This window comes from Balaenoptera borealis (genome assembly GCF_965194805.1).
Source record: "Balaenoptera borealis genome assembly, chromosome: 9".
NCBI lineage: Eukaryota > Metazoa > Chordata > Mammalia > Artiodactyla > Balaenopteridae > Balaenoptera > Balaenoptera borealis.
In genome coordinates this window covers 119,360,400-119,382,853 of record NC_138873.1, presented here as the reverse complement: position 1 = coordinate 119,382,853, position 22,454 = coordinate 119,360,400, and the positions used below count along the sequence as shown (strand labels likewise).

Sequence of the window (22,454 nt, the reverse complement as noted above, 5' to 3'; positions counted from 1 at the left end):
AACAAAGGACTTGAATGAAAGCTCTCCTTCCCAGGCAAGAGTTCTTTCCACTAGTTTAACTATTAAATAGGACTCCTTTGACTGTATATAGTCAAACATTTAATTAACAACATTTACTTTACATTTAACATTTTGGTTATGGTGTTACATTTCCAGGTTTGTGTATTAACTTAGATGTTTTTAATTCTTTGAGTCTCGGGTTCCTAATAATCAGGGTCACCTGGAGATCTATTGTTTAGTAATTCTGGGTAATGATTTAGTTCAGAGTGGCTGAAAGTAATCACTTCAAAATAAAGCATTTGCACTACAACTGGTTTCAATTTACTCCTGTTATAACTTCTGTCAGCTCAACAAAATCACTGTTGTTTATCAGGTGGAGAGTTACTTACAACATAAAGCTAACATACGTTATCCACAGTAAAACGCGAGATCTTATGTCTACATCAAGACAACCAACAACATCGAAACTGAAGGATTTTGTCTTTCTATAGTTCGGGGTTTATTTCTCAGGCAAAAACTTAGTTTCCTATCTTTTTTGTAATCACAAAAAAAGTTTTGATTGCTTTAACTGCAATCTCCAAATCAGAATTTTCCAATCTTTATATTTCTCAAACTCCACAGAACTCTAAGAAAGTGTAAGAATAATCAAAACACAATTTACTTAGCTTTAAAAAAAGTAGTTGTGTGCCAACTCCCCTTCCCCCTCCGAGATTGGAGGAGACCGAACAAGCGACTATTGTTATGTTGCAACTTTAAAAGTCTTGAGAATCAAAGGTGATGATTGTTAACAACTTCCTTATAACTGATCTGACTTCCTCTAATAAACTTCTACACTCCTTTCCAACCCCCCGCATGTAATATGAACCAGGGCGGTTATTTGTGTCTCCTCAATCCTAAACCAATCCCCCAGATGCAAGAGACCGCACGAAGCCTCGATTCCGCCAACACACAAGCGCATCCGCGCGCTCTCATCGCACAGGTGCGACTTCCACCCCAACCTCGCGCACCGCGCGGCCCTTGCGCAGGAGGCTCGGCCCGGTCACCCGACGCCCCGGCCCCGCCTCCGGCCCCGCCGGCGCCGGCCTTCCTCGCGGCGCCGCTGCCCGGCCCCGGCCCGCCGGTCCCGCGCAACTCCAGCCTCCACGGAAACCAGAGGGCGGCCGGCCGGCTTCGCGAGTTCAGGCGGGGCCGGGGCGGCAACACCCCCAACCCACCAGCCGACCCGCGGGGCGTCCCGGCGGCTCGGGAACGAGCCGGGCAGAGCAGGCCGCTCGGGGCCGGCGGCCGGCCTCGCGACCGCGCTGGGGGCGGGGACGCTGTTACCTGCCGGGGCTCGGCCGCTCCCTGCCGGCGCCGCTCTCCTGGCAACCGCGGCAGCGACACGGAGGCCGGGAGCCTGAGGGCCTAGTGACAGCTCCCGGCGTGCACCGCGCTCGCGCCCACGCCGGCGTCGACGTCCTCGGCCCTCGATCCCCGCCCCCGGTCCACTCCTTGCCTCCCGGCGCTAGCTGTAGCCACAGCGCCCTCAAGCGGACTGTCGGGGAAGCGGCCTATCACCACCAATTGAGGGAGTGCACCTGGAAAGGGGTGTAGCAGGTGTTTTCCACACGCCAGCCCCATCATGATGGGTGGAGAGATGGAAGGGATGCTAGGAGTTGAAAATAGCTTTTAAATATTATTTAAGTATTTGTTTAAATTGTTTAACTAATTGTTTAATTCCTCAATATTAAGGAACCCCAAGCACAGAGAGGTTAAAGGACTTGTGAAGTTAGGAGACAAATAGTTGTTATCACATTAGGAGATATTTTCATTCTAGAACCCTAGAATCATGTTGTTACAAGAATTGCACCCTTTTGCCTAAAATGTAGGGTGAAAAAAATGATTGATTTCTTTTGCGAATGTGAAATACATGAATACATGAAATATAACAATTCTTAAAAATAATGAAACATCAATTATGAAGAGCATGCTGTGTTAAGAATGGTATATAGGGAGTTCCCTGGTGGTCCAGTGGTTAGGACTGCACACTTCCACTGCCGTGGCCCACATTCAATCCCTGGTCAGGGAACTAAGATCTCGCAAGATGAGTGGCCCACAAAGAAAAAAAAAAAAGTTATATTTCAATATAATGTGTCAGTATTTAGGCACTTAATAGCTTTGAGAATTAAAGGTAGAAGGCATAAGGAGTCGAAATTGTGGAGGGAAATAATCAATAAACCAATATATCATATATATTAGAAAGAAAAAAGAGTTTTATTTAAGCCAAATTGAGGACTATAGCCTGGGAGACACAGATTGAAGAAGCACTTGAATTGTGTTCCACTGGACTACAAAATGGGGGCAGCTTATAAAGGGAAAAGGCCCAAAATTACATAAATTATTTGTCAAGAATTAGGATTGGAGCTGGCAAGAAGTACGGGTGCTTGTTACGTAAGGATTGGTTGGGGTCTGAAATGGTTGTGTAGTTACAAGGGGAGACCTTGAGACTATAAGTTTGCAGCTGGCAGCTGCTAGCAGATATTGTTTTGAGAATGGCTGGTGGCGTCCTTGAGTCTGATACAGTTCAGAAAATTTAAGTTCTCAGTAATACAAGAACGTGTCTGAAACTATGTCCACAGTGACCACCTTGGCTCCATTTGGAATGCCTGAACCACAGTTACTCCATTTTTTTTTTTTAATGCATGTTTTCTTTAATCGTTAAAGTAGATGCACGATGTTTTGTTTTTTTGTTTTTTTTTTGGCTGTGCCAGGTGGCATACAGGATCTTAGTTCCGAGACCAGGGATTGAACCCACGTCCCCTGCAGTGGAAGCACAGAGTCTTAACCACTGGACCGCCAGGGAAGTCCTCAATGCATATTTAATAGGCCACAGATAGGCTGTTTTGGTTAGCCTAAAGTTCAAGTTAAACCTTGTATAAGCCAGAATGACTTCCCTATATCTTAATATGTGAAAATTTCTTCCATCAAAACCATCACCCTTCATCACCATTGAGATGAAATAGCAGTAAACTTAATTCTTTTAATTGTGTTACCTCCATCCATGATTTTTAATTATTCTGATGGATACAGGAATTTGTGAGGCAAAACAATAAACTTTAAAAACTCCAAATATAGATTTCAGAAAAATTGTCTTTAACTAGTATCTCTAGGGACATGGCTTTATTATTTATTTGGAAAATCTTCAAATTAATACGTTTGGTGTGTGATAATTGTGACCTTGAAATGATAAAGTAGAAAATCAATAAACATACGATTTTCTACATACAAGCAATCATTGTTTCTATTTTTTTAAAGCCTCTTGTTTGAAAAGAATTTTCATTATAATACTACCATGGCCTTATATTTTAATATTCTCCCATTATAAGTACCTACATTATATTAGATCCTTTTCTTTACTGGGTCAAACTTTCCAGAAACATCTTCTAGTAGCAATGATAGTACAACTTCCCTGAGTCAGTTTTTACTTTTGCAAAAGTGAAGAGCGGAAATGTACATATAGAGTCATTCTCATCTTCCTCTTTTCAAAAGTCATGGGGATGCTTGATCCTGTGCTTCATGATACTGGATTTAACCACACTCTCTTCTGCATAGAGAACAGAAAACTTCTCACATTTTTGCAATCGTTTCCATCCTGGAGCGATTGGGTCTAAATTCAGAAGCAATGCCACGTCAGTCCTGGACATTTGTTGCCTCAGACAGAGCTACCAAACGGCCGACTAGCGTTCATTAAAACACAGAAAAAACAAAAACCGACCGTAGGTCATTAAAACAAAAACAAAAAAATCCAAGATACAGAGTGTTTTGGGTGGGGAGTTCAGCTCTCTGGCCTCCTGGGGACAGTGCCCGACTATACCGACGACCCCTCTCCATCATCTCCCTCTCGTCCAGTCTCCTCCCTACCCACGCTACCCAAAGCACTGCACTGGGGGTCTGACTTTGAAGGTCATTTCCAGGGAGCCGGATGCATCAGGGGGCACCCGGGGAGGACACTTCGGCTCCCCCCCCCCCCCGCCCCCCGCCCATCTTTCTCCGCGCTCAGACCCAAAGCCGGGATTTGAAACTGCCACGCCCCCCAGATGGAGTCCTCGCGGCGGCGCGCTCTTCTCCCGGCAGGTGGCGCTGTGGGCTGGCGGGCAGCCGACCTCCGGGTCCCGGAGGCCCGCGCCGCCCACACCGCCGCCGCTGCCGCTCCTGCTGCGGCTCGGGCCGCACGTGCAGCGTCTTTCCGGCCCTGCTGCCCGGCGTCGCCGGAGCCCCTGGCTGGGTGCCCGCCATGGCGGCGGCTGCGGCGGAGGCGCGCGTGTTCCTGGAGGTGCGGAGACGGCTGCAGAGCGCGCTGCTAATCGTGGGGTAAGGCGGGCGGTGGAGTGCGGGCTCCCACGCGCAAGCCTAGCTCGCTTTTCCGCTGGCCAGGCAGGCTCCGCCTCCCGCGGAAGGACGGGTTTTTGAATTTCTTTTTTCCAGTTGCTTAGAGCTTCTGGGTTACTCAAAGTCGAGTTACTCGCCCCCGCGCGCGCCCCTAGTCTCCCCTCGGCTGGCAATGTCAGCATCACCTGGGAACTTTTTAGAAATGCATTGTCTTAGCTCCACATCAGCACTACTGAATCAGAACTTAGATTTTAACACGTTTCCCGGGATTCAGATGCACATTAAGGTTTGAGGATACCTAATGTACCACACCGTTGACAGTTCCAACAGAACAGTGCAAAAAATGTTTTGATTGCCTCTTTGGGATCCTCGTTGTAAGAAATCTGTTCCAATGTGAGAGCTTCCTGTTTCGTAAATAAACTCCGGTGTTATTTTTTCCTCCCCAAACTGTTCTCTGTGCAAAGGAACGGACACACTGGTTCAGTAAACGTGTGTTCAGTGAACGACTAACCAAGGTTGCAGACTTCTTGTTGGAGCTCATTCTTTTATTCATATTCGGAGTTCCAGTGAGAAGTCTGCACGCGTCTAACTTGCTATTCATTACACAAACTAGAAACTGTTAGGAAGAGTGTTCTCTTTTTTTGGTTTGGTAGTATATGGGACCTCGACTATTCCCTTGTGACCACTGTTTCAAACAGAGTAAATTAGACGTTAAAATCCTGAACATTTTATTACACAGCGCCACTCCGAGATAGACTGATGCTTAGCCTTCTCTTTTCCTGAAACCAGCCGGATGTCTGGTGTGGCAGTTTGGGATTTGGCCTGAGAACTGGATTCAATCCTAGCTTCTTCACCAGAGTAGAATCCTTTCATTTGAATGTTTTCAATTGTAAAATGGGGACGATGTTTATTACTCTTCTTTCTCTCTTTCTCCCCTGCGTCCTCCCCCGCCCTTTCTCAAATCATGAGTTCAAATAAGTGCTTCACGTCCAACTCAAATTCACCTTGTAAGGTTATTCGGAGCCCACATCTTACACAAAACGAAACAAGACAACCTCCCTCCTTCCTCTCGTCAAAGGGGCCCTTCATGGTTCCCCTGGATAACTCTTCCTTCTCTCAGCAAGTTAAGAAACCTGACTTTGCTGGACTCCTGTTTTGTCCCTGGTGGTCTTTGGCTGTTGAGCTTTATCACCAGTCAATTCCCCCAACCCTAAAAGCAGCCACTGTTCTGATTTCATTCAACAACGATTAGCTTGCCAGTTCTTGAACTATGTATAAATGGATTCATACAATATGTACTTGTTTGTTTCTGGCTGCTTTCCTTCAACAGTGTTTGCAAGATTCATGTTTCATCTATGTCATTGCATATACCAATAGACCATTCTTTTTTTCCTGCTGAGTAGTTTTCCACTGTATGAATATATGACAATTCATTTATCCATTCATCTATTGCTGGATATTTTGTGTGTTTCTAGAGCTTGCTTGTTATGAATAAAGCTGCCATACATTTTTTTTTTTTGGCCACACTGTGTGGCTTGCTGGATCTTAGTTCCCCCACCAGGGATTGAGCCCAGGGCCCTTGGCAGTGAGAGCGTGGGGTCCTAACCACTGGACTGCCAGGGAATTCCCAAAGCTGCCATACATTTTTGTGTAAGTATTTTTGCTGGGTCATAGGGTAGATGGGGGCTTTACTTCATGAGAAACCATTGAACAGTTCTCCAAAGTGATTGTACCAGTTTACACTCTAACCAGAAAAAAATGAATTCCAATGGCTTCACATTCTCGCCTGCATTTAGTGTTGTCAGTCTTCGATTTAGCTTTTCTGGTAGTATAAAGTAGTATCTCACTGTCATTTTAATTTGTATTTCCCTGATTAATAATGTTGAGTACCTTTTCATTTGCTTTTTGGTCATTCATATATGTTCCTTTGTCAAGTGTCTTCTAATATCAAGTTGTTTGTCTTATTGTTGAACTTAAATAGTTTTTTATATAGTCTGGAAACAAGACCTTTTTCATTTATGCCTGTGAGTATGTGAATATTTTCTCCCAATCTGTAACTTTTCATTTTCTTAATTGTGTCTTTTGATTAACAGAAAATCTTAATTATAATGAAATCCAGTTTATTGCATTTTTTTCTTTAATGGTTAGTGTTTTTTGTGTCTTTAAGAAATCTTTGCCTACCTCCAGCTTGTGAGATTTTTTTCCTATGTTTATTTTCTAGGAGTTACATAGTTTTAGCTTTTACATTTAGGTCTGTGATTATGTCAAATTAGTTTTTGTATTTGGCATGAGGTAGGGGTCAAAGTTCATTGCTTTTCTATAAGGATGCCCAGTTGTTCCATCACCATTAGTTAAAAGGCTGTCATTTCTTCCACTGATATAACTCAATGTCTTTGTCAGAAATCAGCTGACTATACTGTTTGCATGGTATGTCTTTTTCTACCCTTTTACTCTCAACCTGTGTCTTTATGTGTAAAATTTTAAAAGCATGTACTGGGCGGAGTTTTTTAAAATCCATTCTGACAATCTCTGCATTTTAATTAGAATTTTTAATCTATTTGCAGTTAATGTAAATGATATGATTTTTATTCTTCCCCTAATCTTAAAAGAACTGCTTCTAGCATTTCATCATTGGGTGTGATGATGTTGACTTTTGGCTCATCTGTTTGGTAGACCGCATAGTTCCTTTCTTTTTGTTTTAATAAATTTATTTATTTATTTTTGGCTGCGTTGGGTCTTCGTTGCTGTGTGCAGCTTTCTCTGGTTGCGGCGAGCGGGGGCTACTCTTCCCTGTGGTGTGCGGGCTTCTCATTGCGTTGGCTTCTCTTGTTGCGGAGCTCGTGGTCTAGGCGTGCGAGCTTCAGCAGTTGTGGCATGCGGGCTCAGCAGTTGTGGCTCACGGGCTCTAGAGCGCAGGCTCAGTAGTTGTGGCACACGGGCCCAGTTGCTCCACGGCATGTGGGATCCTCCCGGACCAGGGTTTGAACCCACGTCCCCTGCATTGGCAGGCAGACTCCTAACCACTGCGCCACCCGGGAAGCCCCATGGTTCCTTTCTATTCCTAGTTTACTAAGGGTTTTCATCATGAAAAATGCTGTGTTTTCCTTAATGATTTCTGCGTGTATTGTGATGGTCATATTTTTTTCTTTAGTCTTTACTTCTGTGAATTGCATTAGAAACAATCTATTTATATTAAGCCATCTTAGCATTCCTGGGATAAACCTTGGCCATTCATTTATTAAATTCACAGACGTTTACTGAGTTCCTATTCTAGGGCCCAAAACTCAGATTCTAGGTGCTGGTTATATGGCTGTGAACACTAAGAACAAAGCAAAGACAAAAATACTTGCTCTCATTGAGCTTACAGTCTAATGGTGGCAAGAGGTAGGCAGAAAATACACAAATATTTATATATGTTATAGTGAATAGAGATATGTACCTAGCAGAAAATAAAACAAAAAGGGGTAGGGAAAAAAATTCCAACCCCTTATTCTGAATAAGAAAGCAACAGTGGAGCAATAAACTGAAAGGGGTGAGATCTGGGACTGTATTATTCCCAGTGGAAGACTGTTGCCCTGTGAGAGAACAGAAAGTATGAGGTGGTGCCTAGTTCAGAGAGATGTGGGTGGGCTGGTGAAGCACATAGTAAAGGGTCTTGCAGTGGTGTGCTGGAAAATGTTCAATGACCTGTTCTCCAGGAAAACCAAACAGGCAAAAACATTCTTCCTGATCTGCAGCACTTATTGATTCCTGTGGTGGGAATACTTTCACCATAGATGATAGCAAACTACCAAAGTGAGGTCAACTGGCTTGCAAAATGCCTGGAATGTTAACAGTTGCCTCTAGTATATTACTGGGTCTTAGAGACCATTGAAAGGACCTTAGCTGGGACTCAGAGTTGAGATGTGAGGTTATTAGATAGTTTTGAGCAGGGTGTGACACCTGAAAGAATACAAGAGGATAGTGACAAAAGCCTCACATATAAAAAGTGTGGGCAATTAGTGTCTCAAAAACTTTGTTTTGGAATAATCTCAAACTTGAGAGTAAGTTGCTGTCACTTCTGAATACGTTACTGTGGATTTCCTACAAATAAGGACGTTCTCCTACAAAACCAGCATGCAACACTCAAAACTGGGAAATATGTTACTGCCATCTTATACTCAGACCTTATTCAAGTGTTTCCAGTTGTCTACTTAATATCTGTAATACAAAGGGATCCAGCTCAGAATCATGCATTGCATCCTCATGTTTCCTTCGTTTTTCAATCTGGAAGAGGTCCTCAGTTTCCTTGACTTTAATGATCCTGACACTTTCGAAGACTCCAGCCCAATTATTTTGTAGAATATTCCTCCATTTGGTTTTGTCTTATGTTTCCTCAAGATTACGTTCAGGTTATACATCTTTGGCAGGAATATCACAAAATTGATGCTGTGTTCTCGTTGCATCCTCTCAGGTGGCACATGATTTTGATTTGTTCCATTAAAGTTCACGTTAACTTTGAGAACTTAAATAAGGTGGTATCTGCCAGGCTTCTCCACCATAAATTGCCCTTTTTTTTTCATTATCAATAAGTATTAATTGATATTAATAATTCTTTTCATTATCAATAAGTATTAATTGAGACTACGTAAATGCCCTGTTCCTCATCATACTTTCATTTTATTCATTTATTTATTTATTATTATTTTTAATTGAAGTATAGTCATTCATTTATTCATATCAGTATGGACCCATAGCTCTGTTTCATTCAGTCGGTTACTTTTTTCTCAAATTACAACCAGATGTGGCCAGGGGGAGTCCCTTCAAGATGATTTCTGTGTTTTTTGTTTTTTGTTGGTTTTTTGTTTGTTTGTTTGTTTTGACATTCTTTGATTTCTTCTTTACTTAGTTGCACAACAAGATATGCCAGGCTCAGGCTCATCTCATTCTTTTCCTGTCCCAGCCCTGGATGTAGTTATTTTTCCAAGGAACCGTGATTTGTTTCATTTTTGTTCATTTTGTTTTTAAGTGGAAAATGACCTTTAGAAACCAAGATCTGGGCACAGAGTGTGCTCATTACTATTGGAGTGTCACTTCTCCCAGACCCACTAGCAGACAGAACTAGAGTGTGTATGTATGACATATGTATTGTGTTTATGTATGCATGTATATGTGTGTGTTTGTAAATATATCATAATCCACATACATATACACCTATATATGTTACTGTATCTATTTATATGCATTGGAAACCATGACTTCACCCAGGTATTTTAGATTCTAGTCTACCACCGTAGGATCCATTCTGGTTTTCTCCCTTTCCCTCTTTGTAGCTGTTCTCCCACAGTGAGAATCCTGGATTCCATCATCCTCATGACATGTATTTACTTGGTCAGTTCCACTCTATGCAATTAATCTTCCGCTGGCCTCCTTTGCCACTTCCCTTCCCTCCGCTCAGTGTCGACACTCTCCTCAGCTGCTTGGGCTCTGTTACGGACTGAATGTTTCTTTTCCCTCAGAATTCATATGTTAGAGCTCTACCCCAGTGTGGTGGTATTAGGAGATGGGGCCTGTGGGAGAGAATTAGGTTTCAATGAGGTCACGAGTGTGGAGCCACTATGATGGGGTTAGTGTCCTTATGGGAAGGGACGCCAGGGCTTCCTCTCTCTGCCATGTGAGGATACAGTGAGAAGGCAGCCGTCTGCAAGCCAGGAAGGGGGTCCTCCCCAAGAACTGCTGGCATCTTGATCTTGACCTTCCCAGCCTCCAGAACTAGGAGAAATAAATGTCTGTTGTTTAAGCCACCCACTGTGTGGTGTTTTGTTAATAGGCACCTGAGCAGACTAAGACAGGCTCTGAAACTCCATGCTGAGCTGCCCCCCCCCACCACCTGCTGCTCACATTTCCTCCTTTCTCCTCTGGGAACCTGACATCCTTGCTGGGTGGCCCTCCTGGTGGGTGCTCTCCTCACCCTGCTGGGTTTCTCAGATCTACCCCAGGCTTCAGTGGTTCTCCCACCCTTTCGAAGATACCTATCTTTCTTTGCCCTATGTAATGGGCTGCATTTTTCAGGAAGAGGAAGGGAGGAAAGGGTGGTATGCCAGAGGTGGGCAGACAGGGGACTTAGGAACCCAGTGGTTTCCCTTGAGACACTTCCAAGTGCCAACTGCACAGTCTAGTTTGAAAATCGCTGAAGTACCAAACTGAACAAATTGTGTATCTTTAGAGCAGTGGTTGGCAAACTACAGCCTAGGGGCCAGATCTAACCTACGGCCTGTTTTGTTACAGTCTATGAGCTAAGAATGGATTTTATATTTTTTAAAGGGCCATTAGGAAGAAAAAAAAGTAGACTATGCCTCAGAAACCATATATGGTCTATAAAACCTGAAATGTTTACCATCTGACCTTTTATATAAAAAGTTTTCTGACATCTACTTTAGAGGATTATTATTTCTTAAACATCATTTCTGAAGACTAGACTTTTGACTCAAGAGTTTGAGTCTGTCTTCCCTGGAAAAGACGCAGGTTTGTTTTGTTTTTTTAATAATTTCTTTTTTAAAATTTAATTTAATTTTTAATTTTGGGGGACTTCCCTGGTGGTCCAGTGGTCAGGACTTCACCTTCCAATGCAGGGGGTGTGGGTTTGATCCGTGGTCATTGGGGAGCTAAGATCCCACATGCCTTGCTGCCAAAAAACCAAAACATACAACAGAAGCAATATTATAACAAATTCAATAAAGACTTTAAAAATGGTCCACGTCAAAAAAATTAAAAAAAAAAAACTTTTGGCCACGTTGCACAGCTTGCAGGATCTTAGTTCCCTGACCAGGGATCGAACCCACGCCCTCAGCAGTGAAAGCTTGGAGTCCTAACCACTGGACCGCCAGGGAAGTCCCAAGACTCAGGTTCTTGATATTCTGTGTTGCCAATTAAGTGCAGATCTGCACACTTCTAAAAGGAACTAGCCAGAAAGTAGTTTTAAAATTTTCTAAGGCAAAATAGGAGGCCTGACCAAGATTCACACCTGAACACACGGTATGACCTCTCTACTTGGATGACATTCAAGTGAATGGCCCACCTTCTGCACTTCAGTGACACTGAGTGGATGGCCTGCTCTTGCTGTTAGCACTTAAGAGGGGGTCCAGGTGCTTTGCTCCTCTGGTGCAATGCTGAGCATATTTCAACTTCGTAGGAATATTATCTCTATATGTCTTCATACCCTTCTGTCCTTTTGGTGCCTGGTAGACAGCAACTGTGTTTTACTCTATTGCCTGCACCAAGTGATTTGTGTTTGTCGTGGACTGGATTAGTAAGTCCTTTCATGCCTGGTATTCATGCATCATTAGATTGTTTTCTTCATTATTTGTTTATTCTTAAAATTGACAAAGTTTTTTCTCCTGTACCTTTTGTTTTACGTAATCCTGGCTTCCTTATCAAAATCCTGTATATGAAATACCAATGCTTTACTCTAATTTACTGTAAGTAAAGTAAAACATTGAAATGCTGGTCTCAGAAGCTAGAATATGTCACTAACTCATCCATTCATTATTCACATAACATTTGCTTAGTGCTTGGCCTAGGATAGTTGCTGCCCCCCTCCACGTGCTTCCTTAGTCCCCTGTATTATGAATAAGTGCAACGTAGTTTTAATGCTCCCTTGATCATTCCTGTTTACTAGCCTGTCCCCTGCTCGGGGTTGTGGGGTGCAGAGGAAATATCTTGTTAATCATTGTATTCCCAGTACCTGGCACATGGTAGAACTCAAAAAAGGTGTGCTGAGTGAGTGAATGAATGTCGAAATCATGCTAGGATCAAGGGATGCAAAGGTGCATAAGCCACCGTCTTAACGCTGCCTTGCTGAATTCTCTGACCAAAAATACTTTGATGAACAAGTGCGTGGTGCATGACAGACTAGCATTCCATTGTGCTGGTTTGCAGAAGCGGAAGTCGGGGAGACTGGTGGGAGGGAAGAGTCAGGGGTGAGGAAGCGAAGTGGCAGGCTGTGCTGCAGATCCAGGAGCAGCCCAGGGGGAGGTCCGGGCTGGAGTAGATGGAGGAAGTACTGGGGTAGAGGAGAGAGTTGGCACTCAGGATCATTGGCAGTGGGAAAGAGTACATGCTTAAAAATGCATCGTTACCATAAAAAAAGAAGAAGCAAGAATGAAAAATATGTCTCTGAACTTCCCTGTTACAGTGACAGCGAAAAGTACTCTCTGACCTCATCTAAACCTAGTATAGATTTAGTTTCCTTTACGATCAGTTCACTGCTATTTTTCCACGACAGAGACTAAATTCAGGGCCCTTATTGAAGAGGAACAGAGAGCTCCTTGGCCGTTTTTGTTTCTTTCATAATGTGGCTTTCATCAATGAGAAATAATTTCTTGTGTGTTATTTTTCATTCCCAGCAATCCAAACGAAGGCGGTCTGCCCATGGATGTTTGCATAACGCCGACCTCGCTGCAGATGAAAAGCCCTGGCGGCTGCACGGAGCTCTGGCTGCCAGCAGGGGTCAGGCTTGTCCCGTCCTCCTGCCGCGGGCTGCAGCACGTGGCCGGGGACGGGTTGCACCTGCGGCTGCAGGCGCGGGCGGAATTCTGCACAAGTGAGTAGGGCTGGCGGTCCTGTTTCTGCATTTGCTTTTTCATTATAAGTCAGAGGTGATTTTTTTTTTTTCCTTTGAAAGGTTGAACTTTTCCCGGGTGAAAATCACTGCTCATCAGCTGCATGGAATGAGCTGGGGGTCCAGAAGACATATGTTTTTTTGCCAGCTCTGCCCGTTATTAGCTGCATGCAATTGAACATGTTACTTAACCTTTCTGAGGCTTTGTTTCTTTGGGGTTTTTTTAAGTGTTTTGTTTTGTTTTCCTAATAGCCTGCCCTTTTTTTTTTTTTTTTTTTTTTAGAGCAGTTTTAGGTTCACAGCAAAATTGAGCGGAAGGTACGGAGATTTCCCACATACTCCCTGCTTTGTTTCTTTAATTGTAAAAAACCTGGCTCACAGAGTTGATAGGAAGATGAAATCAGATGGCAATCGCACAAGACCTGGTTGATATGAAAGCAATACGTAGAAATTCATTCATTCAACAAATATTAGCTCATTGATCTAGGTGCTGGGGTACAGAAGTGGGCAAGCTAGGAAGGTCTCTGCCCTCATGGGGCTTAAGATTCTAATCAGTGGGAACAGGTAATGAACACACAAGTTATTTGGATACAGAGGTAAGTGCTGTGGGCAAAGTAAAGCAGAATAATGGGATAGGGCGTGACTAGTGGCAGATGAGGGTCAGGGAAGGCCACTCTGAGAAAGCAGCGTTTGACCAGAGAACTGAATGATGGAAATGATTGCATCCATGTAGGGACATTTAATTAATTAGTTAATTTTATTTATTTATTTTTGGCTGCGTTGGGTCTTCATTGCTGCATGTGGGCTTTCTCTAGTTGCAGTGAGCAGGGGCTACCCTTCATTGTGGTACATGGGCTTCTCATTGTCGTGGCTTGTCTTGTTGCGGAGCACGGGCTCTAGGCGCACGGGCTCTAGGCGCGCGGGCTCAGTAATTGTGGCTCTTGGGCTTAATTGCTCCATGGGATGTGGGATCTTCCCAGACCAGGGCTCGAACCCATGTCCCTGCACTGGCAGGCAGATTCTTAACCGCTGCGCCACCAGGGAAGTCCGGGACGTTTCTAACTAGAGAGAACAGTACATATAAAGATTCTGAAATTGAGTTTGATGCATCATTTGACTTTGATTGTTGCTATGCCTGTGATACTTCCAATATTTTGTTGTTGGCACATTGATTCAGAAAGGCAGTAGAAATGTTTCTCGCAATAATTTATCGAATGACCTCACTGGTTCATCGCCTCTTTGCCATGTGAGTGATATGCTTCGGAGGATTAAAAATGATGCAAAAAGGGGAAACGGAGGCTGTAACAGCTGGATGTGATACTCGTTCTCAGAGAAGGATTATAGTTGTTATAGATGCACTTGAGATTTCCCTGTTGCCTCGTGGATGCGAAGCCTTTCATCTGCATTTCTCCATGCAGCCCCAAGGGCGGTCGACAGGATTGTACTGAAGCGCTGTTTAGGAGTTGTCAGGTGTTCCCTGGCATCTCTGTCCTGGCTTTTGAAAGGAAAGAGAAGTAGAGGGAGTTCCGTTCCTTTTTTGTTGGAGAATGATTTTGCTCAAGTGCTGGATTAGTGAATAACTAGTCTGAGTTGAGCAGGGTTGGTTTGAGGAAAGAAATGTCCTGGGGCTGAAGTGGCATAGGATAAACCTAAGAATGACTGTTGGAGTAACCATGGAAAGAAGAATGGGGCCGTCAAGATGGGAGATAGACGCTCTGAGGGTGCCTCATGATGGGCAGGGGAAGTGTTGTTTCAGGGAAGAATTCTTGCCTTGGGAGTCTGGCTCCTGTGACGTCATCACCTGTCTTTAGCGATGAGGAACAGTACCCACAGCAGGAATCTTGGGTCACATCAGGAAACTGGAGAAAGGCAGGCGTGAAAGCCACGGTGGAGTGTTTTCAGATCTTCTGCTAGTTTTCTGGGACCATGATTTTAGGTCCTATAATGAGGAGGTACGGAGACCTTCCAGAGACAGAACTGGTATGTTGCCTACCCGTATTCTATAACAGTTAAATAGCAAAACTTGAACTATTTTTAAAAATTTAAATCAGCAAACATTACTGTCTAGTTTTAACTGTTGGACAAAATAAATTGACTGCTGTGTGTTGGTTTGCATCTGTTGTTGGCATTCATGGGTCTCCAGTTTCTTTACATTTTTAACACATATTTTACTCAACAGTCTGAAAAGGAAAAACATTCAAAGCCCTGTTCCGCAGTGCATGAAGCGGTATGCAAAATAGATTCCTCAGTATTTAATTGCTTTAGTGCTTTCCACATAATAGGTGGTGAATAAATATTTGCCGAATGAATAAATATCAAATAGGTGCATACTGATGTAAACTTGAATCAAAATCTGTGGTAGGAAGCGAGTCTTAACATTTATAGCATTCAATCTATGTTTCAGGGTTTTTACAGAGTTGACTTTTCAACTGTAAGAATGCTCTTTTAAGGACTACAGTAGACATATTGTTACACTGTTTTGAATGCAGAAGTCAGACGTGACCTTTGACCCAGAACTGGCTGCAGTAAAATCTGATGTAGCACCAGCATTAGATTCATCCCCAGGAGGCAGTGCTTCCCAGGATGCCCCTGTATCAGAAGGTTCTGACTTGAACCTGAGCCTGCATCATCCTGGGTGAGCAGCAGAGGGCAGTGTGTCACTGAAAATTTGTTTATTGGTTCTGAAAAGAAAATTTTGGATGTCTTACCCAGGTCTACTTATTATCTGCTCAGAGCTAAAGAATACTGTTTGTTTCACTTTAGTGCTACAGGGCAGTCCTAGAAATTAAACAGAAGAGTTTTTAACTCTTAAGGCTTAAACTTTCTCACATCAATTATTTTTTTTTAATCTTAAAATATAAAGTAACATAAACCAAATTCAAATTGCTTGATTCTAATGGATATAACCTCATTTCTTCAGACTTTTTTTAGTAGACAAATATTTTTGTGGGTTTGGTTTTTTGTATTTTGGGCTTTTTGGAAATGAAAGTTTCCTTCGTGAATGAAATAACGGAAACTAAGGAAACATACTGTCTTATACTGCTCTTTCATATTCTATGGGAAATATATGTTTTCCCACAGCTTTAATCAGAAATTGAGTTTCACTCTTGGAAGATGGAACTCTTCTTAGGAGCCGTTTCATTCCCCGGGACCTGCCCAATAAAGACCAATTTCAAGATTGATTTTGTTTGTACGTACTGGTAAGATGCCAGAGCGGACATCAACCTTGTTTAAATCGAATTAAATTTAAGAAGTCTGTTTACCAGCAGTCACAGTGATGAAAAACTGTCCCTAATCGTAGCAGAGGAAAGCTGAGAACGGGGACGCTCTGAGTAGTCAGCTGGATGTGAAAGAAATAGCTCCTTTTCTCTTATCCTTAATGTTGGTATTTCCAGAATGAGAGAAATAACGAGTTATCTATGTTACACAGATAATTTAGGGCAATACCTAACTCTGAAACATGTAGCAAAATCTGTTTTTGAAAACACTTCCCAATATTTGCTTCTGCTTGAGTCATCAGATAATACTAACTAAATGGGTACTTCTGGGTAGATCATAAGCAGTGCTTATTGGTGGTAATTTATTGCGGCTATTAAACTCTAAGTATGTTAATGGATTTGTCCCAAACCTCTAAGATTTGCTGTTTCCTTGATTTCCTCTAGAACCGATCTCAGTGTTTAATCAAAGCTCCCAAGCCCAAGAATGTTGCACGTTTTATTGCCAGTCCTGCGGTGAAATCATCATAAGGAACAGGTAAGGAACACAGTCAACACCGGTTCATCTTGTGCCTGGCAATGGTTTTTCTCTTTTTCTCTCAGAATTTTTGAAGGAACTGCCAAGGGAGCAGTCTGTGGCCTTCAAATGAGAGCCAGCTCAATGTCACTTTGAACCAAAGCAGCCCCCAAACTCTCCAGCAATCACGGAGCAGCTAGATTTTCTCCAGCTGACAAAGGGGAACAATAGGGTGCTGGCTCTGAGGGAGGAAGGCTTATCTTGGTGGAACAGCCGGTAGAGATAGGCCCCTCTCCTCTGAAAACACACGGCATCTGTCACACGTTTTAGCCATCATCCTGGTGAATGAACTTTTCCACATTAAGTGAATTTTCTAAATAACAGAAGCTTTTGCAGCACAATTTTGTACTTGAACTATTTCTCTTAGTGCCTTTCTAAAATCCATTTCCTGTTTCCCTGCTTATTAAAACAGCATATAAAGCACAAATTAACCTTTTCTCCATGCTTAGGTTAATGCTGTAACCTGCCTTCGAGGTGTCCTGTGATTACCCCATTGAGATGGGAAGGGCCCTTTGCTGTATTCTTTGTATTCCCATGTTGTCTCTTTTAATTATTTTTCCATCCTCTCCTCCTGTCAGCCTCTTTGTTTCCTGGGCGCAAACCCTGCTCTCTGAATTTTCTAATCACTCATAGGCTGGAAAGACAGAGCAAACCCTTATTATCGTTAACAGTATTTTTTTAACTTTGTTTTTGGCTGAGTTGGGTCTTACTTGCTGTGCACCGGCTTTCTCTAGTTGTGGTGAGTGGGGGCTACTCTTCGTTGCGGTGCATGGGCTTCTCATTGCGATGGCTTCTCTTGTTGTGGAGCACGGGCTCTAGGCGTGTGGGCATCAGTAGTTGTGGTGCATGGGCTCAGTAGTTGTGGCTCGTGGGCTCTAAAGTGCAGGCTCAGTAGTTGTGGCACACAGGCTCAGTAGTTGTGGCATACGGGCTTAGTTGCTCCATGGTATGTGGGATCTTCCCAGACCAGGGCTTGAACCCGTGTCCTCTGCATTGGCAGGCGGATTCTTAACCACGGCACCACCAGGGAAGTCCCTGTTGACAATATTTAAAGGAAGAATTTAGAGCTCTTTGTTGGATGGGTTTCCTTGGAGACTTACATGAGACCCCTCCTCCTCCAGTGTTCCGGGTCTCCATGGAGGAATGAACACCAGACCTCTCTCTCCCTGTGTCCCCAAAGTGGAATCTTGGTGCTGTTGCCTAGGCTTCCTCTCTGTCCCCCTGCAGGTAGCCAGTTACCGGGTACTTTTGCTACTTCCTTCTCCGCGTTTCTCCACTTTCCTCCACCTCTTAGTCGATGCCACTGTTCTCTCGCCGAAGAGCCCTTGCTGCCTGCTCCTCACGCGCTCAGCCTGACTCTGGGTTCATCCCCTCTGATCACGTCTAGACCGCCCAGTGATTGTTCCCAAAAGCAGCCGGCTTCCCCCGTTCAGACCCTCCGTGGCCTCCCATGTCTTCCAAGATAAATCCCGTAAGCCCTCCGCATGCCGCGCCGGGTGCTTTGTGAGCGTGCCTCTGCTTACCTCTGCACCCTCGTGTTCTAGCCCGCCCTCGCCCGCCTGCTTCCTTCCCTACACACGTCCTGTGCACAGCCCCAGCGATCGGCCTGCAGTCCCACGGTCTCTTCATGGGTTTCCCCACCCTAGTGCCTAGTGAAAGCTACCCCGCTCCTGGAATGCACCCCCGTTCCCCATCTCCCGCTGGTTAGCGCCTACCTAGATTCAGCAGATCTCTGCCGGGAGCCTCTCCTGAACCCTGGGTTGGTTTCTGTGCTCCTCGGAGGTTTATTCGCCTGTCTTCCCGCCTAAACTGGAGGCTTTGGGTGCGGGATAGTCCTACACATAACGCATGTTACTCCTCGCTCATATTTAGAGTGCAGTGTTGTGTAGTGGCTGGTAGTACAGACCCGGAAGCCAGACTGTCTGTGTTTGTGTCCACCAGTTACTAGCTGTGACCCTGGGGAAGTTACTTACCCACTCTGTGCCTTCATTTTTCTTTTTTTTTTTATTATTACAAAGATACAGATAACAATAAGAGCTACCCCCGTAGGGTTCGGGGGAGGAGCGAATGAGTGTAACCGCTAAGCATTCAGTATGCGATAGCTCCTGCTGTAATTCTTGCTCTTATCACCATCTTCATCATCACCGCCCCCAGCAACAGGCTGGCTGCCTGAGGAAGAGTGCATTCTCTATAAATTCTTGCCGGGGCTTCCCTGGTGGCGCGGTGGTGGAGAATCTGCCTGCTAATGCAGGGGACACGGGTTCGAGCCCTGGTCTGGGAGGATCCCACATGCCGCGGAGCAACTGGGCCCGTGAGCCACAATTACTGAGCCTGCGCGTCTGGAGCCTGTGCTCCGCAACAAGAGAGGCCGCGATAGTGAGAGGCCCGCGCACCGCGATGAAGAGTGGCCCCTGCTCGCCGCAACTAGAGAAAGCCCTCGCACGGAAACGAAGACCCAACACAGCCAAAAATAAATAAATAAATAAAATTAAAAAAAAAAAAATTCTTGCCGGGTTGACTCGAGTACATGTTAGGGTGCTTCTTCGGGCCCTCCATCAACCTCTCTTGCTTGCTCTCTGATTTCTGGCAGCATCCCGGGTAGATGAGATCGCGGAAACTTATGCTAGTATAAGTGGGGGGCTTGTGAGCAGAGCACCCTCTGAGTGATTATCTTGGGGAAGCCACGGGGTGACTCTGAATCTGCAGGGCAGGGAGAACGTCCTCGCTCAGTTTCCCTAAGGCTGAGGTGGCCGCACGACACGCTGTCAGGGGTAGGCCCGCTTGAGCCTGGAAGGTCCAGAGGATCCCAGCTTACCCTGGAGTTTAACCAGGACAGTCTTCCTTCTCTCAGTCTATTTCTGGCTTTGGTTTAACTCTCAGACGCAGTTTCTGAAACACGTGTGCCTCTACAACAGTGAGAGACCTGGAAGTCACAGAGGAGCGAGTTTACTAGAGTAACGGACTGTCCTGGCGTGCTTGGCCTGAAGGATGTGCTCGTACATCATTGGCTGATACTGCATCTTCTGTTTTGTGTCAGTCCTGTTTACGACCCTGGACTTGAGAGCTAGGAGGGCTTAGAGGCTGACACTGGAAGACCGTATGCACTCTCCCTAATCCTGACCATCGGGAGGCCGTGGAGTGAGAGGCAGAGCGGGAGAACGGGACCTGGGTGTGAACTCCAGCTTTACCACCACAGGCTGGGGAACCTTGTCCACATCACCTCCGCTGCTTCTTATGTAGATGTAAGACGGCCTAGTTTCCTAACTTGTGAAGAGAATAAACGCTCTTACATTTAAGGCTGTGACATATATAATAGTAAATACTCGGCAAGCTCCTTTTAGTTGGCTTTACAGCCTCCTTCCACCCCCTTTTCCATAATCGGCCTTATTGGCAACCTAGCAGATTATCTAGTACAGTGTTTCAAGCCTTTTTGACGCAGGACTCCGTATTTTTTAGGTGTGCCAGGGAAATGAACCCCTCTCTCCCTTTTTCTTTGCGAGAAGGTCCACAGTGGATGTGACTTAGGCCTTGATCACTTCACAAGGCTTCCCTGGACGCCTTTGCCTGTCACACATGTGCGCCTGGCACCTGGGGGCCTCTTGAGCAATGCGGAGAAATCCTTAGTAGGCGACGGAAGGCTTTGCTTCCATTTCACTCTTAGGCAGCAGGCCCCGTGGCTCTCTGTTTGATGGAAAGACATGCTTCCTCCTGTGTCTGCACAAGGATGTCACGCTGACTGTTTGCATCAAGCCCAGTGGTCGTCTCATTTCTCCCCAGTTACCTGTGCCACGCAGGTGGTAAGGACATCTGTGCTTGTTGAGTAGAAAGTAAAACCAAAGGTATTTCAAAGGAGGCTTGTATGTGCTGTAATCAACTCATCGTCGGCATTCTTTTCAGGAAGGCATCTTAGAATATGGTGGTTTGTCTTAGCAGGAGCTCTTGTATTGGGAGCAATGGAGCCGAGTTAAGATCTGCTTACCGGCCAGCCTTTCTATCTGGGAACAAGTCACTTTGATTCTCAGTTTCCTCATCTGCAAAATTCAGAGGTTCAGTTAGATAGACCTGTAAGAGTCCTGCCAGCATGAAAATTCTGTGCTTAGTGAACCTCAGAAAGTTGCACCTTGAGTTCTGTGAATCATGATTATTTGGATAGTGCAAGACTAATGCTTGTTACTTTTTTTTTTTTGAATGAAAAAGATTCTTGTCAAGCAAATAATAGGTGCAGAAGACTGTTTAACCTATTAAGACTCATTAATGGCTTTTAATACTTACTAGCACCGGGGTGCATGAAATCTGCTAATTACAGCAGTCTTTTTTCTTCATTCAGAATCACACGTTCCTAGCCATTTGTTTGGTTGTTTGAAAATAATGCCTTGTTTCTTTACAATAAAATTCTCCAATTTGCATTCTTACCAGTTCAGCAGAGTTTTTCTGTAAAAATTGTCCAAACATATACAATTTTTGATTATTCTCTTGTTAACAGTCCCTAATATCAAGCAACAATAATAATAAAATTTAGTTCATTGTGATCAGTCTCAGAAACAGCTAAATGGTCGTTGTGTTTGGAATTTGTTATGTCTTTTAGAAATAAATTCATGTCAGACTTGAATTATATCGGTTGGTCAAACACTCTTTGAAACATCAGCCTGATTTTCAGTCATTTGAGAGGTGTCCCAAGGTCTCTGGAAAGGCCCTCCCGGTTCCACCTGCACCAGCAGAGCTGGGTGTCAGCCCAGCAACTATGAGGGCATTGAAACTCTAGCAGGTAATAAGCAGAATGAACTTAACGGAAACATGAGATGTCAGAATATCCAACTAGTTGATTGGTCCCTTGACAGACCAGCTATTATTGTAGTCTGAAAATAACTACTCCTATGAATAGTCACTTTTCTATGAAAGAGAACAAAGAGGTGAAAAGAGAGGACAGGCACACACTGAATTATTGGTAACATTGTACAAACTTTTGGAATAAATAATAATGCCAGCTTATCTATATTCTAGTGGCTGTATCTTGAGCTTTAGATATTTGATTTTTTCTTAAAATTCTTATTGCCCACTTGGTTCTAATCCAACGTGAAATCTCTGTATTACCGTTGTTAATATCACTGATTAATGGTTGATTTTAAAGTTAAAGCATTTCATTTTCTTGTCTATGTTTAAGTTTTAAATAAACACCATCAATCAATAACATTTATTAAAGTTGTGCATTTTAAAATGTAGTAAAATGGATACTCTTCAATGTTAGTGGTGGATCTTTAAATTGATCATTTTTTTTCTGAAGGCAATTTGGCAATATGAACTAAAAGATTAAAAATTGTTTATACTCATTGACCAAGTTTAAAAAAATAAATAAAATAAAATAAAATTGTGCATTTTAAGTTTTTTGCCCCCAAAGCTTATGCTTAAGATACGTTAAAAATAACTAAAACATTTTAATTAATTAAAAGCATGTGTTGCTGTTCATCATAGAATCTTAAGCTGAGAGAATGTTCAAGAAATCATTTCACTCTTTTTCTGAGCTTCAGCAGGTTTTTACGTAAAAACTACCTTGAAAAAAATGTGGTATCTATTTTCCTTTGAAAGTTCTCTTGGGAAATAGATCATATCAAAGTTTCAGGGTTTTCGATAGATACACTTTCAGGAGAGCTGTGATTAAAATACATCTTTTGTTCTTAAAGGTTTTATGTTTTTTCCA

The 22,454-nt window shown here is 43.7% G+C and overlaps 2 protein-coding genes across 24 annotated transcripts in view; one reads left to right on the top strand and one right to left on the bottom strand.

The window, feature by feature from the left end:
• DOP1A (DOP1 leucine zipper like protein A) overlaps window positions 1-4,000 on the bottom strand; it is a 114,171-nt gene extending 110,171 nt beyond the window's left edge. For 4 of the 13 annotated variants that reach the window (XM_082405824.1, XM_082405835.1, XM_082405830.1 and 1 more), the window contains exon 1: window positions 1,324-3,997. The gene's annotated coding sequence lies outside the window, so the exon portion shown is untranslated. Of the gene's footprint in view, window positions 1-1,323 lie in introns of all 13 variants that reach the window. The other 9 variants (XM_082405831.1, XM_082405829.1, XM_082405828.1 and 6 more) reach the window with 4 other exon arrangements.
• Window positions 4,001-4,156: 156 nt separating this feature from the next.
• UBE3D (ubiquitin protein ligase E3D) overlaps window positions 4,157-22,454 on the top strand; it is a 202,016-nt gene continuing 183,718 nt past the window's right edge. For all 11 annotated transcript variants that reach the window (XM_082405877.1, XM_082405878.1, XM_082405881.1 and 8 more), the window contains exons 1-3: window positions 4,157-4,350; window positions 12,753-12,949; window positions 16,630-16,720. In XM_082405877.1, the coding sequence (XP_082262003.1) occupies window positions 4,274-4,350; window positions 12,753-12,949; window positions 16,630-16,720 (365 nt within the window). In that variant the 5' untranslated portion in view covers window positions 4,157-4,273. The remainder of the gene's footprint in view (window positions 4,351-12,752; window positions 12,950-16,629; window positions 16,721-22,454) is intronic.